This window comes from Phodopus roborovskii, unplaced genomic scaffold (genome assembly GCF_943737965.1).
Source record: "Phodopus roborovskii unplaced genomic scaffold, PHOROB, whole genome shotgun sequence".
In the NCBI taxonomy this organism is placed as follows: Eukaryota; Metazoa; Chordata; class Mammalia; order Rodentia; family Cricetidae; genus Phodopus; species Phodopus roborovskii.
The window spans coordinates 4,745,014-4,760,307 of record NW_026126546.1 but is presented as its reverse complement, the minus strand read 5'-3'; the positions used below and the strand labels follow the sequence as shown (position 1 = coordinate 4,760,307).

The 15,294-nt window shown below is 47.0% G+C and overlaps 1 protein-coding gene across 2 annotated transcripts; it reads left to right on the top strand.

Moving 5' to 3' along the window:
• Positions 1 to 9: 9 nt before the first annotated feature.
• Lyar (Ly1 antibody reactive) lies at positions 10 to 14,993 on the top strand. 2 transcript variants are annotated; one of them, XM_051200279.1, is made up of 9 exons: positions 10 to 148; positions 3,912 to 4,087; positions 4,864 to 4,978; positions 6,561 to 6,668; positions 6,760 to 6,843; positions 11,097 to 11,520; positions 11,787 to 11,876; positions 13,872 to 13,957; positions 14,686 to 14,993. In XM_051200279.1, the coding sequence occupies exons 2-9, from the start codon at positions 3,966 to 3,968 to the stop codon at positions 14,818 to 14,820; spliced, it is 1,164 nt and encodes a 387-aa protein (XP_051056236.1). In that variant the 5' UTR covers positions 10 to 148; positions 3,912 to 3,965; the 3' UTR covers positions 14,821 to 14,993. The 2 variants fall into 2 exon arrangements, with proteins under 2 accessions (XP_051056236.1, XP_051056235.1); XM_051200278.1 differs by lacking the exon at positions 10 to 148 and adding an exon at positions 232 to 427.
• The last annotated feature ends 301 nt before the right edge of the window (positions 14,994 to 15,294 follow it).

Genomic DNA, 15,294 nt, shown 5'->3' with positions numbered 1-15,294 from the left:
CGACGCGCATGCTCATTGGCACGCGCCGGCCGGTCGGGAGTTCTGCGCGGGCGAGCTGGGGAGAGCCGGTGGCGGCGGTACGCTGGGCGGCTGCGGCTCCACGTGCTCCCGGCAGCCGGTTAAGACCGTTGGAGGAGTCTGCTGAGAGGTGAGGGCGGCGGCCTGGAGCCCGGGGCCTGAGGGAGGGCGGTGGCGGCATGGTCGCCTTCTTCGCGGACCCGCTCGCCGGCAAAGGCTGCAGTCCTGAGTCCCGGGTTTTAGTGAGAGAGGCCATCGAGGCCGGCCAGATGGCATGGTTGGTTCCCCACCGCACAGGGCTTCAGACCTGCTGCCTTTTGGGGAGAAGGCTGTATTCTGAGTCTCCACAACTCGGTCCTGGGGAGGGGCCTGACGGCTCCTGGAGCGCAGGGGACCAAAGACCTAAGAAGTGCGTGCGAATCCCCAAATCTCCAACTCAAGCTTCTCAACCCTGTTGTGCTTGGCTCCACGTCTGTCCAGAAGGGTTGCTAGAGTACCTAATTTGGGGTGTGTGTGAAGATTACAGGGATTAAAAAGCTTGACATATAGTATGCTCAGAAAAATGTCAGAATTGCGGGCCGCTGGTGGCACACGCACGCCTTCAATCCCAAGCACTCGGGAAGCAGAGGCAGGGGGAGCTCTGTGAGTTCGTGGCCAGTCTGGTGTACAAAGTGGGTTCCAGAACAGTTACATGGAGAAACCCTGTCTCGAAAAAGAAAAAAGAAAATGTCGGGAATTTCCTATTGCAACTACCTCCTAGGACAGAGAGGTAAAAGGGGTATGTATGTGTGCCTGCAAGCCTAACTTCTGGCCATTGAGGGCTTAGGACACAGGACTTGCTTAGATTGTACCTGGCTCCTAGTGTCTATCATCGTGCCTAACACTTGTAATTATTCGGGTATCCGGGCGAGGTTGTGATGGGGATGCTCGAATTTCAAGGCAGGGGCATAGCTTGGATTCTTTGAGCTTCGGTGGAAACAGGTGCTCCACTCATGGTCTTCCCCCAGGACCCAGGAGGGTAGAAATAAGTGCCTGTCTTTTCTTCTCTTGTACTGCACCTGTGATTCTGGGGATTCTCCTGTGTCTAGTATAGTGGGTTGAGCCCCTATTTCATAGGGAGAACTTTCTCACTGGTTCCTGCTCTGGAGTTGCCAACCTGGCCTTTAAGATGTAGTCAGGGTGTGTGCATAAGTAAAACACTGTATGCTAAGAATGGGGAGCTAGTCCAGTCTGTAAAGTGCTTGCCGCACAAGCATGAGGCCCTGAGTTCTCTTGCCTAGGGACTAGGTTAAAAAGCAAGGAGTGGTGATGAATCCCTGTGGCTCACTAGCCAGCTAGCCGGTCTAATCAGCAAGCCCTCCAGCTCCCAGTGGGAGACAAGGTGGGGGCTGCAGACGTGGCTCAGTGCTGAAGAGTACTTGCTCTTTCTGAGGGTCCGGGTTCAATTCCCAGCACCCAAAATCCAAGATATCCAATGCCTTCTTAAGACCTCTCTGAGTACTAGGCACATACATAAATCTTTAAAAAAAAAAGAGAGAGAGAGAGAGAAGGTGGGTGACTCCTGAGGTTGACCTCTGACCTTGCTCTTGGTCATAGTGTTTATCACAGCAATGGAAACCACAGGACGTTGCTGGCCTCACTTAGCCCAGGGTTCCATCTGTAGCTTGTAACCTTTGCATTTGTGGTGCTGTGAATCCTGAACTAAGACTTGGGTCCTGCTTGGTCAGTTGGGCTGGCTTTTGTGATTCCAAGCCTTACAGGTTTTTTGTAGTATGTGCTACATATAGCTCATAAATGAAAGATATTTTCCCCATGTTGAATGTGCTGCACAGCCAAGGTGACCCTGGGGCTGGGTTGTCCTCCCTGGATCATGAATAAGCTCCTTACAAATCTTATCTTGTTAGCCTAGCAGGTGGACATGCTGCAGGTTCCCATTTCATGTCAAATACATAGGAAGAAAAGCTGGGTACCAGACTAGTGCTCGGTTGTATATATGACCCGATCCCAAACTTCCCCTGAGTTGGTGTTCTCACCCTGCCCAGTCTGTAGGGGCCTGTTCTGTGTAGGTGCTGTAAGCATGTTTTTTGGCACATCACTTCTGTCTTTCCCTGTATCTTGTTCCCAGTGGCCTTCTTGGGCCTTTAATTTGCCCGCTCCTCCCTTGGCCAGAGACAGCAGTCCTCAGTGGCGGAGGTTTGGAAGCCCTCAACCATGTCAAGTTGGAGGGGTGTTTTCTTTGTAGCCCTGTCGTGGACGTGCTTTCTGAATTTTTAGTTGCTCCTTTAGCTGTCGCAGCAGCTGCTCCCTGTGCTGTGACAGCGGTCCATCTCTTGGTATCTAATTAGTGACAAGTTGTCTTGTTCTTATATAAATGTGTAAGAATGTCCAGATTAGGTGTCCTGTGGTTGGCTCCCGTTTCCCAAGTTTTCTCACTTGGGCGGAAGAACTGCTGCCTTAGCTGCCTGGTGTTTAATTATGTCCATCTGCCTTGTGCATAGTAACAGTAAGCGTCTCAGAAGCCAGGCTGTGGTCCCAGCTCCTTGAGCTCTGGCTGTGGCACATGTCTCTACAAAAACCATGCTAGGTAACAGTACTTGCATGGCCTAGAGTGGTGATCCTATCTGCCTCATTCAGCCTTTGGTTGCAGGCTGTAGCTGTCCATATGCCTTTCCTTGCTAATCAGCTCTGTTCCAAGCTAAGGAGATGAGACCTTGGTGTCAAGGACCTGTGGTTTGTGTCTAGCACATAAGATGAGTCAGTGTCCAACAGCGCCCCATGGGGGGAGCACCAGACTGAACGACGGCGACTTTGTACACCAGGATGGACATTTCCATTCAGGACTCAGTGGAAGAAAACAGCCCTGATCTTGCTTTGTCATGACCTCACCAGCATTGGGGTGGGGTAAGGTGGGGTTCGGAATGGGGTTCATGCTTGGGAATTTACTGTAAACCAGTAATGACAAGAAGAGTTCTTACAGGAAGCAGAGAAGCAAGTCCCGTGTGTGCTCCTGGTCCGTGCCTTCATTTCATACCGAGGAAACGGGTGCTGGATTAAGCAGCTCTCTGATTTGGGCTGGACAAAGCCCGTTTTAGGAAGAACAGCACTGCTCTCTTAAAGTCCAGTGAGTAAAAGGTTATGTGAGCATGGAAAGTTACTGTGTGGCATCCTAACACTTTAGGAATCTTTGCAGAGTACAGTAGCATGCATACAATGTAAACTAGCTGTCTGTATGCAGATGCCCTCCATGCTGGGTGCACGTGAGGAGGCTGGGTTTGGGAGTGACTGTAATAGGTTCCTTTTTTCCTGCCTGATGTACATTAGCCCTATTGGAATGTGTTCATTTATTCCTGTCCACTGAAGCCAAGGGTTTGTCTTCGCTTTAACTTTTGTGACTCCATCATTGTGCATGTAGGAAACATTTTTAGTCTTCACTGGAATTGTTCTTTAGCTTCTCTATTTGCTAAGCTCTGCTGCTTGCCCCCTTGCTTTGTCGGTGTGGTAGTCACAGTTCCAGTATGCACTGCACATCTGCACTGTGGTGCTGGTTACTTGATTTTGTATACATTAATGCAGGGGTTGGTGCTTGAGGTCATTAGTGAAAGCTTTACCTGTGCTGCTAATCTGCCAGGTTTAAACCTTTTTTATGCTCTCCTGGGCAAGTTCCTGTGCCTCTGTGGCCTCTTAGGAACGTTGAGCCATGACATCCTTCCTGAGTAAGCTCCTGAGCATAGTTCCTGGCCTGTGCTGAGCATGTGGCCAGTTTTTCTGACACTGGTGGTAGGTTACTTCTCCGCGAATACTGGTAAGCTTTGAGTCTGCTTTTTACTTTGGAATTCATTTATTGGAAGAAGTTTCTGCTTATTATAATATCTTTATCTTGTTTTGTTTTTTAGGACAAGAGTTTAAACCTGTCTGCGGCAGAATATTTAATAGAACATTTAACCAAAATGGTATTTTTTACATGCAATGCATGTGGTGAATCAGTGAAGAAAATACAGGTGGAAAAGCATGTATCTGTCTGCAGAAACTGTGAATGTCTTTCTTGCATTGACTGTGGGAAAGATTTCTGGTAAGTTCTGATAAACCCTGAAGATACAGTTATAGAAGTCCAGACCCCCCCAAAGCTTGGGAAAACAGAGGAGCAAACTGAGGACAGAGACCAAGAAAGAAACTTTAGTGTCTGTTGACTAAACTTGGTGTGACTCTTCAGGGAGTGCCATTTAATTTTAAGGACTTGTTAAATCGAAGATCATAGGGACGGGATTCTGTTGGTTAGAGAATTTGGGACTCGGAAGGTGGCTCACTGGGTTTTAAAGTGTCTGCCCTACAAGCTTGAGCACCTAAGTTCCATTCCCAGGACCCAAGGCGGAAGAGAAAAATGACTCCCCTAGATTGTCCTCTGACCTCCTTGTGTGCACTTAGTACACACACAGTTTCAGGAGCATATAGTTTATAGTTCAGTGTCAGAGCTCTTGTCTGGTATGCATGAGGTCCTGGATTCAATTCCCAGCACAATCCAAAAAAAAAAAGTGTTTCTAGAGAAAATTTGATCATTCAGCTCCTGGCTGGCATTTTGCTTCCATTATTATCTAACGCAAGGAAGTGAGCACTCAGAATAAGGGACTTGTAGGGCATTACAGGGGAGGGGATGGTACTTTGTTGTGGTTCTGTCAGATCCTGCTGCTCTGAGACATCAACAAAATAGCAGAATAATTAGGTTAAGAGTTGGGCTGTTTGTGCAGTTGGCCAGGTATGGAAAATCACAGAGTAAGCAGTGTGCTCTTTCTTTGAGAGCCATTAGCCCACATTGTCAGGCCTAGTGATGAGACTCTGTTCCCTCTGCAGGGGCGATGACTATAAAAGCCACGTGAAGTGTATCAGTGAGAGTCAGAAGTATGGAGGCAAAGACTACGAAGCCAAGACGCACAAAGGTGATGCAAAGCAGCAGGCGTGGATTCAGGTAAGGGTCTCTGTCCACTCTGTCACATCACTCCTGCATCCTTCTGGGGATTCGCTGATGAGTGCCACCTGTGCAGACAAGTCACTTGAGACAGCATACCCTGGGGTGGAACACAAGTGTGAGAACATCTTGAGAAAGATAAAATTGTGCTTCGTTTATCTTTGGCTGATGTGTTTTATGAATCGTGTTCACGATATTCGAGGGTCCCTGCTAACTTCCTTTTGGCTGTAAAATGAAACTGAGGCATGTACAGGTGTACTCCTGTTACGAGTAGTTTTCCTTATTAAACCACGATATACTCCCTCTTTGACCTTGGTAGAGACCGTACAGCTTAAGCAGTGTCAGTCTGCCACATCTGAACAAAGTAAATAGCTTCACAAGGTAAGGAATTTTCTAGTTAAATAAAATGAAAATATTTACAGAAGTGGCAAGCTCTGGTTTGAAAGAAGGGAAGATCCCTGGACAGATAGCGCCTTTGAGGAGACTGCATTTTCAAATTAGTTCTCCCATTGAGTGGCAGAGTGTGAACTTAGCATGACCCTTGTGAAGGGCTTATTAGTGGCTGCCTGGTTGAGAAGCTGCTGAAACCTTTAATGTGTCATAGTGCTGGCAAGGTGACTCAGCTAGGATACGGGTGCTAGCCACCAGGTCGGAGAACCTGAGTTAGTCCTCACTCAGGACTCATAGTAGAGAAGTGATTGATACCAGTTGTCCTCTGACCTCCACACAAACACCTTTCCCCATTGAGCCATCCTGCTGCCCCTTAATACTGTCCATCTGATGTCATGTGCAAGACATTGTTACCGGATTAGATGTCCTGAAGGTCTTTGATCCATTTGGGGCTTTTTTCTTTTCTTTTTTATGTAATATAAGGTCCAATTTCCATGTGAGGATCCTAGCACCATTTGTTGAAAAGAGGGTCCATTCTTCCATGGATTGCACTTGATATCCTTGTCAAAAACTCTTTGACCATATCCTCAGGGGCTTATTCCTGCACTTTCTAGTGGTCTTTCTGGCAGTTCATCACTCTATGGATCATTGTAACTTTGTGGTAAGTTTTGAATTAAAAAACAAAACCACAACTTATTTATCAAGATTGTAACTGTTGTTTGGAGTCCCTCAGAGTTCCATGTGAATTAGTCCACACATACTAAAGCCAAAGATGGACTTTGCTATAGTTTTCAGGTTGACATCGTAATGTTGTATTGCAAATGGAATTCTCCTAATGTTCATATTCACATTCGAATTGTTTTTGTTGGTGTATAAAAATGCAGCTTGCTTTTTAAGAATTGATTGTGTGTTCTGCAGCTTTGCTGAATGTGTTGTTAATTCTAACTGGTTTTCCCCTCTAGAGCTTTCTACATGCAAGACCATATTCCTTCAAACGTTGCCTGTGAATATTTGACCTGATTTTCCCCCTTCTGTTAGGAAGGCTTTGGCTTCTCTTTCTTGCCTAACAGCTTTGGCCAGGTTTTGAGTGCTGTGTGGAATAGGAGAGTATTTGTCATTGGCTTTGAAGGTGAGAGCCCTTTAGCCAAGCCAATATGTCAGTTGTTTATTTTCTTCTTCTTCTTTTAAATAGAAAATTAATGAATTAATAAAGAAACCCAATGTCAGCCCTAAGGTTCGAGAACTTTTGGAGCAAATCAGTGCTTTTGACAATGTTCCCAGAAAAAAGGCAAAGTTTCAGGTATGGATTTAAATGACATTCCCAAATTGGGGTGGGTGTGCCCATCAGTGACCTGTCAGAGGGGACAACAGCTTTCACTTTGTGTCTACAGAACTGGATGAGGAACAGCCTGAAAGTGCACAGTGATGCTATTCTGGAGCAGGTGTGGAACATCTTCTCCGAGGCGTCCAGCAGTGTGAGTCCACTCTACTGTGTGATTCCAGTGTGACAGACAATGGGAATAGTGGATGGGCTGTGTGATTCCAGTGTGACAGAGTGTGATTACAGTATGATAGGTGGGAATAGTGGATGGGCTGTGTGATTACAATGTGACAGAGTGTGATTACAGTATCATAGGTGGGAATAGTGGGTGGGCTGTGATTACAGTATGACAGACAGGTGGGAATAGAGGATGGGCTGTGTGATTCCAGTGTGACAGACAGGTGGGAATAGTGGATGGGCTGTGTGTGGTGGTTGAGATGACATTTCCAGAAAGCCTGTGTGTTCTCTCCTTGATGGGCAGGAATGAGCTGGAGTGCCCAGCTGTTGTGCAGAGACAGCCATTCGGCCTGCAGGCTTGGCAGTGGACAGTTTTTATGGAGTGAATGGCAATGAACTCGGGTTTGATGTCTGACTGAGCTGACTCTGGACTCCATTGTGCTTTGTGTTTGTTTGATCGTCACATTATTTAGCCTTGGGTCTTCAGTGTCCTAATCTAAAACACCCTTGCTACTATACACCTTTTACTTACTCCTTACTTATTGTAGACCTCAAATATCTCAGGAGTGGCTTAGTGCTGTGAAAGAAATTTAAACAGGCTGAGGGCAACACACTTGCGTGTTGTAACTATACCATGGTATTTAGAGGGTGGTCAGTCAGCCTGACCCTGCCTCTTATACAAGGAGAGCATTTGAACCATTAACCACCTTTTGGTGAAAGTGATTGGGTAGAGAGCGCCCAGGTGTGAACCACATAGCCAGACTTGGCTTGCTGTTCTTCACCCAAGTTGTTGGATCCATTGTTGATATACAGCACTCGCTTGGGAACTTTGTTGAGTGGTTTGGAAGCAGGAGTGTGCTCTGACTAGTCTTGCGGGTTAAAATTTTAGAACTTAATGCTAATGTAAAGCTCCTGCTTCACAAGCATGAGGGCCTGGCTTCAGATCCCCAGTGTTCACGTGTAGGCTTGGCATGGCAGCACTCTGCCATCTGTCATCTGTAACCCAGCGATGAGGAGGCAGAGGAGGTGGATCCGCAGGACTCGTTAGCTGACTGGTCTAGCCTAAATAAAAGCTCCAGATCCTATGAGAGTGCCTGTCTCAAAGCACAGGTGGAAAGTGACGAAAAAGAGACTGGGTCCCACACATGTACACATAAGCAAGTGTTCTTGTATGTATGCATGTACAAAAAGGAAAAGTTAGCTGGAGCAGCAAAGTGAGGTCAAAAGGAAACTCGCCTTTATGGTATGTCTTGCGCTTTGCACTTGTCTCCTCAATACATAACTTAGATCATTGAAATCTTAAAACCGTTTATCGTTTAGTTGACATGAATGTGACATATGGTTTTAAAAGGTTATTTCTATTTTCACACCAAAAAAATTTAAAGATTTGAAATTGTTTAGTTCAACTGCGGGGTTTTAACTTTTTTTCTAGTTCATTGGAGTTCATGAACTCATTAAAAATTGAAGAAAATGAACAGTCAGCTCCTGCTGTGCTCTGGCAGCTAAGCATGGCTATCACAGCAGCCCCTACACCTCTGTCCAGGGACTCTGCAAAGCAGAAGGGCCTCTGGCTTGGTTTAGCTGTGGCTGGGGCATATCCTCCTCTAACTGCAGGCATGGCAGGGGAGGGGTTTCTATTTCTGATGTAGCAGGGGTGCCATGGCTGCAGCCATCATCAGGTCATGTTCCTGCCTCAGTGGAGCTGAGTGTGGTGGAAACCGCAGTGGATGAGGGGTTCACAGAAGGCCAAGTCTTAGTGCCGGGAAGAGCAAAAGGCGGTGGGCAGAAAGGAGAGGGGTGTTCCACTGCGGAAGAGTTGGGCAAGGCAGCACCCAGGAACTGGGAATGGAGTGGAACGAAGAGGGAAGAAGTGAGTCTCTAAGAACTTCTGTGTGCCTTCCGTCCTGCAGCTGTGAGCTGGTTTGACACCAGCTGGAAAACTGGGTCTAAGCACAGTAGAAGGAAAGTTACAGGTTCTGGTACTCAGTGGCCACATGTTAGTCTTTGAGTATTGAATGTCTCCAAAGGCCCATGTGCTGAAGTCTCCTCGTCAGCTTCTGGCACTATTGGGGAGGTGTGGAGCTTTTAGCAAGTGAGGTCTGGTGGGAGGAAGTTAGGACATTAAGGGCATGCCTTTGAGGGGGTGTTGAGACCTCAGCCCTTTGTTGGCTTTGCTTTCAGATTTATGACATAAGTGATTTACCTTGCCACTCCCCAGCCTGAGACCCAAAGCTTTTCAGTCTTGGATAGGAACCTTCAGGATCATCAACTAAGATAAACATTTTATAAGCTAGTCACCTCCTTCCTTAAGGCAATGGGAGGCTGGCTAATACATTGTAACAGCTTCCCAGAAGACAGTTGTAGGAAAAGGGTGAGGGATGTCCCATTCCTCCTCCTGGGTCTGTTTCTGGATTCACTTTAAGCCTCTTTTCCCCCAGGAGCCTTGTCAGCTTCTGAGAAATCCTCAGTAGTTAGTTTGCTTCCCAGTGCTGCCCTCCCAAGGCACTGAGTTAGAACGCCAGGTGAAGGCTGGTTTGCCTTCATTTTGGCATTGCAGAGAGGACTGAGTAACATGTTCCATGTCATTTGGATGTGACCAGGGAGGGAACTTGCTGTCATGCTTGTGGATGCCTCAACCCAGGCTTGTTGGCCTGTGGGACAGCGTTATCCCTCCCTCTGCAGAGGCCCACAACTTACAGGCAGTTCAGTATGCTGTTCTCTTACATCTTGAGAGGTCAGTGTGGTAGGAATATAACAGAAAGGGCAACTGTTTGCATGGAACCTGTTGCCCAATCTTATTAGAGAGAAAGTCTCTTTCAGCCAGTGCATGCAGTGCCTTGGATTTCTGGGCTACACTGACCTCAGAGAGGGCTCTTTGTGAAGGAAAGAGGCTTAGCTGGCTCACAGGTTGGAGGTTGGAAGTCTGAGATGAGCTGGTTCCATCCATCCATTAGCTTCTGGCAGACACAGGTAGTTTTGTGATAGGAGCATTTTGGGAAGAGGTGGCATGGTTAGCACAAAGCTAACAAGGTTCAGGGTAGGTTTGGTCTTAGCTCACTGAGGCAGCATTCCTGATGACCTAACTAACCATAAAGGCCCAGAGGTTCTGCCACTTGTGCTTCCGTCACATCAGAAACCAACCTGCAATGACTGCCCTTGCAAGAGCCTCTCAAACCCGCAGACTTTACTTCCCATTTTTTACACTGGCAGCTGTCTGTGACCGTCCTGAGGATGGCCATCTCATCTGGAGAAGGATGCTGTGACAGTGTCTTTGTGTTCCATTTACAGGACACGTACGTACATTGTGCCCACTACACTACTCACAGGGCATACCTCTCTTGAGTTGGCCATGTGTCTGCTGTACGTGGAGGTTACACGTGCCCTGTCCTATAGATGAAGCAGTAGCTCCTGGGTGTCTCTAGCAGTGGAACTGAACCTTGAGCTCAGCTCTTCAGACACAGCTCCCTGATGCTGTAGGGTTTTTGTTTTGTTTTTACTCTTTGCTCTTTGGGGCCTGCCAACCAGCTCCCAAATAAACACACAGAGACTTACTGTTTATAAATGCCTTGCCTTAGCTTGGCTTGTTTCTAGTAGCTCTTCTTAATTTGAATCATGTCATCTACTCTTTGCCTTGGGCTTTTACCTTTTTCTATTTCTATATGTCTTTTCTTTCCTCCTCCTTCTGTGTCTGGCTGGGTGGGTGGGCGGCTAAGTGGCTGGCCCCTTGCATCCTCCTCCTTTTCTCTCTGTCTCTTCTCTTTTTCTCTATTTATTCTCTCTTTCTGGCAGCCCCATCCATCCTTCTGTCTAGCTATTGGCCATCCAGGTCTTTATTAGATCAATCAGGTGTTTTAAGCAGGCAAAGCAACACAGCTTCATAGAGTTAAACAAATGCAGCATAAAAGAATGCAACATATCTTTACGTCATTAAACAAAACTTCCACAGCGTAAATGAATATAACACATCTAGTGTTCCACGATATGACCCCCTGCATCTGGCTGCTCTGTCCTCGTCTGGATAAAGGGTGACAGTGATCCCGAATTACAGGCTGGCTTCTTTTCACCCTTTAATATCATGAAAACAGGTTCCAGAACGGGATGTGAACTTGGGGGTGCTTTACTTGTATTGCTAAATTTTAGCTGTCTGTGTCACGGTCATGAATAGTACAGTATGGACAGTAGGCATAACCAGAAGAGATACTTAGGTGACTCTTGTCTTTACTTCATAAGGAGCAAGATCAGCAGCCACCCAGCCCCGTGGCCAAGGCGCACGCAGAGATCCCCACTAAGGTTCCATCTGCCAAGACAAATGGCAGCACAGAAGAGCAAGTAGAGGCAGAGAAGAGTAAAAGAGAGAAGAAGGGAGAACGACAGAAGAATAGGAAGAAGGAGAAGAGAGAGCTGAAGCTAGAAGACCAACAGGAAAACCCGAAGGGCCAGAAGCCAAAGAAGCGCAAAAAGGGCCAGGAGGCTGGACATGAGGCTGGTGGGGAGGAGACCACCAGGGCCAACGGCCCTCCAGAAAAGAAGAGGGCCCGGGGTGGGCAGGCCTCGGAAGAGGATGCAGACAGGAATGGGGCCCCTGGGGAAGACGCTGATGAGGGCCAGACCAAGTCAGGGGCAAGGAAACAGAAACGGCAAAAACACTCGGAAGGTGAGTGCTCAGCCCCAGCATGGGTCCTCTGGGGCTGTGAGTTGGGGTTCAGAGAGATGTGCTAGGCCTCACCTTCTAGACCAGGTAAGGAGGCGGGCAGAAACTGTAGGGCCCCAGCTGACCTCACCGTCCGCCTTCTATTGCTCATCTCCAGCAAGCATAGTAATGGAATCTGCAGAGGGAGGTGCTGGGAGGGGGCTGGCATGCTGATGCCAAGCTGGGCTTTTGTGACTGGAAGCTGCTAACCCTTTTTGCTTCTCTAACAGTTGAGTCCGATAACAAGAAGAAAAAAAAGATGAAGTTGCCAGGACAACCTGAGGAGGGAGAGACCGAGGACCATGAGGTCCCAGCGAAAGGTACCACTGCCTGTGTTAATTCTCTGTGGGTAGGAAAAAGAAGCTCCTGGCAGCCGTAGGTCAGGTACTTCCTTGCAGGGTCATGCCTGTCAGAGGCACAGCTAAGAATTTTAAAGTGAACCCAGTGTTCCAGACCTATGGGTTGGTACCACAGTGCCTCTATCTCTCTTAAGGCAAAGGGGGAGTCTGGGTTGAAAATATATAGAGATGTTGGCCATCATGCCATTGCTGTAACAAATATATCTGAGATAATCAAGCTTTAAAATTAGTAATTCTGGCTCACAGGTTTGGGGTCAGTAGTAGGACCTTGCTACTAAAAAGGTCAAAAAGGGAAAAAAGAAGAGACTTGGGTCTCACAGCCCCTTGAAGGTCAATTCTGGAGTGACCCAAAGACTTAGACTACTAGTGTCCCACGTTGTCCGGGTTCCTATACTTCTTGGTGGCACCAAGCTGGGCTCCAGTCTTTAGTGGGCACTCCAGATCCAGACTATAGCGTGTGTTGCCCTTTAGGTGGCGCCAGTGAGCCCATGCGTCATGAAGCTGGAAACTCTCCATGTAGACTCCCACCTCCTCCTGCCAGCAGAAATGAGCCGAGATGGGAGTTAGAGCCATCCCTGGGGGTTTAGTGACTTAGTGACTGCCCGCTTAATCAGATCTCTTGAATTTAAGGGTTAAGTTGTTTGTTTTCTCATTGGTCTTTTGTCCCTTTCCTGGTTGGATTTGGGGGTTTTGGTTTTTATTATAAGTTATAATTTTATATATCATACGTGTGTGTGTTATACACACATACTTGTTCTGTTCTGTTTTTGAGACAGGGTTTTTGTGTAGCCCTCACTTGAGGCTGACCTCTGCCTCTGAGTGCTGAGTGCCACCATGCCCAGTTACATTTTTTTTCTCCCTAAGGCTTGAACAGAATGGGTGCTAAGCAAACAGTCCATCACTGAGCTTCATCTACAGCCTCTTTTATTATTTTGGGACCAAAGTATCACTAAGTTGTCCTGGCAGGCCTTGGCCTTACTCTGTATGCCAGACTAGCTGGCCTTGGATTTGTGATCCTCCTGCCTAGCCTCCAAGTAGTTGGGATTACAGGCCTGTGCCCACAGCTTACTTCCTGCTTACCTAGCTTTCTCTCTAGACCTTTAGCTGGTGGGTGCTCCTGCTGCCAGGTAGAGGTGAAGGATATCCAAGTTCCCTGTCATTTTCACTGCCAGTGGGGGTTCCCCTTGTGGCCTCTGCTGTCACCATAACCAGTCAACTTCATACTCATTATCCACCAAGGTGGACCAAAGTTTTTATTTCTTGTTCATTTATGACTGTCCCTGTCCCTACCATAGCCTTTGGAAGGCAGAATTCTGCCCCAAACTCGTCCTTGGCCAGCAATGGTTACTGGTTGAACATAGCTGTGGCACTAGCCGAGAGTTAGTGGTTGTGCTTTCAGTGCTGGTGGTGGGCCAGGCCCCCTTCTTTGCTGTTTTGCTGAATCTGAGGTGTGGGCTAAGGCTGACTTTTACCTGGTGGCCTTGTCGGTCACTGGCTTTCTTGGCTCCAAATGTAGACTGTGGAGCAGAAGAGTCTGTCCCATGGCAGGTCCCGAGACACTGCAAGTCTGTCTCTCACCACCTTTGCATGTTTTAGGTTTGCTGAGTCTGGCATTCAGTTAGAGCTGGGCCTAACAGGAAAAGGAGGCGCAGGCTGAGCTGCTCAGCTGCATCTTCTATACAACAGGATGTCTGGATACCCAGCTCGGTGTGTCTGTTAATCCTTTCTCCCAGGAGGCTGTCCCTACCATGATGCTTATGAGGACCATCTCTCCTCACTGAGTACATTGCTCTCTGAGAAACAGTTGGTCTTTGGAGGCTGCTATTACTGGGCTAGTGAAGGAGGACTTGGGGCCTTGTTCATGGGAGAGTCATTTTCCAGGAGTGAAAGACATTTTTTTCTTTGCCCTTTGGGTAACAAGACAAAAGGCCTTATTCATCATTCCTTGCGTTGTAGGTAAATTCAACTGGAAGGGGACCATTAAAGCCGTTCTGAAACAGGCTCCAGACAACGAGATATCAGTCAAAAAGTTAAAGAAAAAGGTACCTCCTGCAATAAAACATGGAACAGCTGGGGAGGGGTTTTCTAAATGTGTATGTGTGTTGTTTAACCTGAGACACTGAGAGAGGCAGACAGACAGACATACTTCAGAGCTGCTCACATGTGCAGCTGGAACAAGCCCATCCATCCTGCAGCCGAGCCAGGGTAGTTCTCTGACTCTGGACCTGTCTAAAAACTGCATGCACTGCCTACAGTTGACTGTCCTGGAAATGACCAGAAGTGGTTTTTCTAGGTACTTTGCTCTCTTTTGTTGATGCAAATCATTGCTGGTGTTTTTTTCCCCAAAAAAGGTTTTATTGCATCTATTTACTTGTAAGAGTGTATGCATGAATGTGGAGGTCAGAGGACAGCTTGTAGGAGCATTTTCTCCTTCCATCATTTGGGCCCTAGGGTTTGGACCAAGTCATTAGGCTTGCAAGGCAAGTCCCTTCCTTTGAGCCTTCTTGCCAGCAAGCCCCCCCCCCCTTATTTTTTAAATTCTGTAGCTGTGTGTGATATGTAGTTGTCACACATGGGCAGCTGTTGGGTCTTCATAATCAGTACATGCTTGTGTGACCAGCTTCTGGGTTTCTTTTATTTTGTAGCATTTACCTACTTTTTTTTTTTTTTTTTTTTTTTTTTTTTGTATACTTCATTTCCAAAGTAGCCTAGACAGGTAGATTAGCTGAGCACATCTACAACAAGTCTCTCTTTCTCTCTCTTTGTAAAGGTTATAGCTCAGTACCATGCAGTGACAAGCGGCAATCACATGTCAGAAGAGGAGCTCCTGGCCATCTTCAACAAGAAAATTAGCAAGAACCCCACCTTTAAGGTGCTGAAGGACAGAGTCAAGCTTCTGAAGTGAACATACTGTTGCTTCACACACTACTGACTGCTTCCCTCTACTTTTTGTAAAATGTGTAATGAATTATAACAACCCGAATTTTTGCTTTCTGAAACTGTATTTTAAGTTAAGGAAAAATATATTTTTGTTAAAACTTTTATGAAAAAAATAAAATATATTCTTGTCGAATTCTATCTGAATAGTAAAAAACTTGTATACTTTAGGAAGACACTGCAGGAAACTTAAGAATGTAATGTGATGACAAGCGAAGATGGATTTCTCATTTGATGAGGTGGGAAGGTGTTGGTCACGCATATCCCTCTGCCTCCAAACAGAGATGCTGCCTGATGGAGCTGCCGTGTGGATCCCTAAATGCTGGTGACTGGGATTCTGCATGTGCTGATTCTTGTTTAGCCAGGGGTGTGTTACGAGTAGTTTTTCCCTGCTGGCCTAGCCCACCGCGGCGCCAGCCCCAATTAACACATTGAGACTCTG

Excerpts from the sequence above, each read along its gene's own strand:
- Lyar (XM_051200279.1), top strand. The coding sequence starts at position 3,966 with ATGGTATTTTTTACATGCAATGCATGTGGTGAATCAGTGAAGAAAATA. Across the intron at positions 4,088-4,863 it reads GACTGTGGGAAAGATTTCTG|GGGCGATGACTATAAAAGCC; the intron begins GTAAGTTCTGAT and ends TTCCCTCTGCAG. Across the intron at positions 6,669-6,759 it reads GAAAAAAGGCAAAGTTTCAG|AACTGGATGAGGAACAGCCT; the intron begins GTATGGATTTAA and ends TTGTGTCTACAG.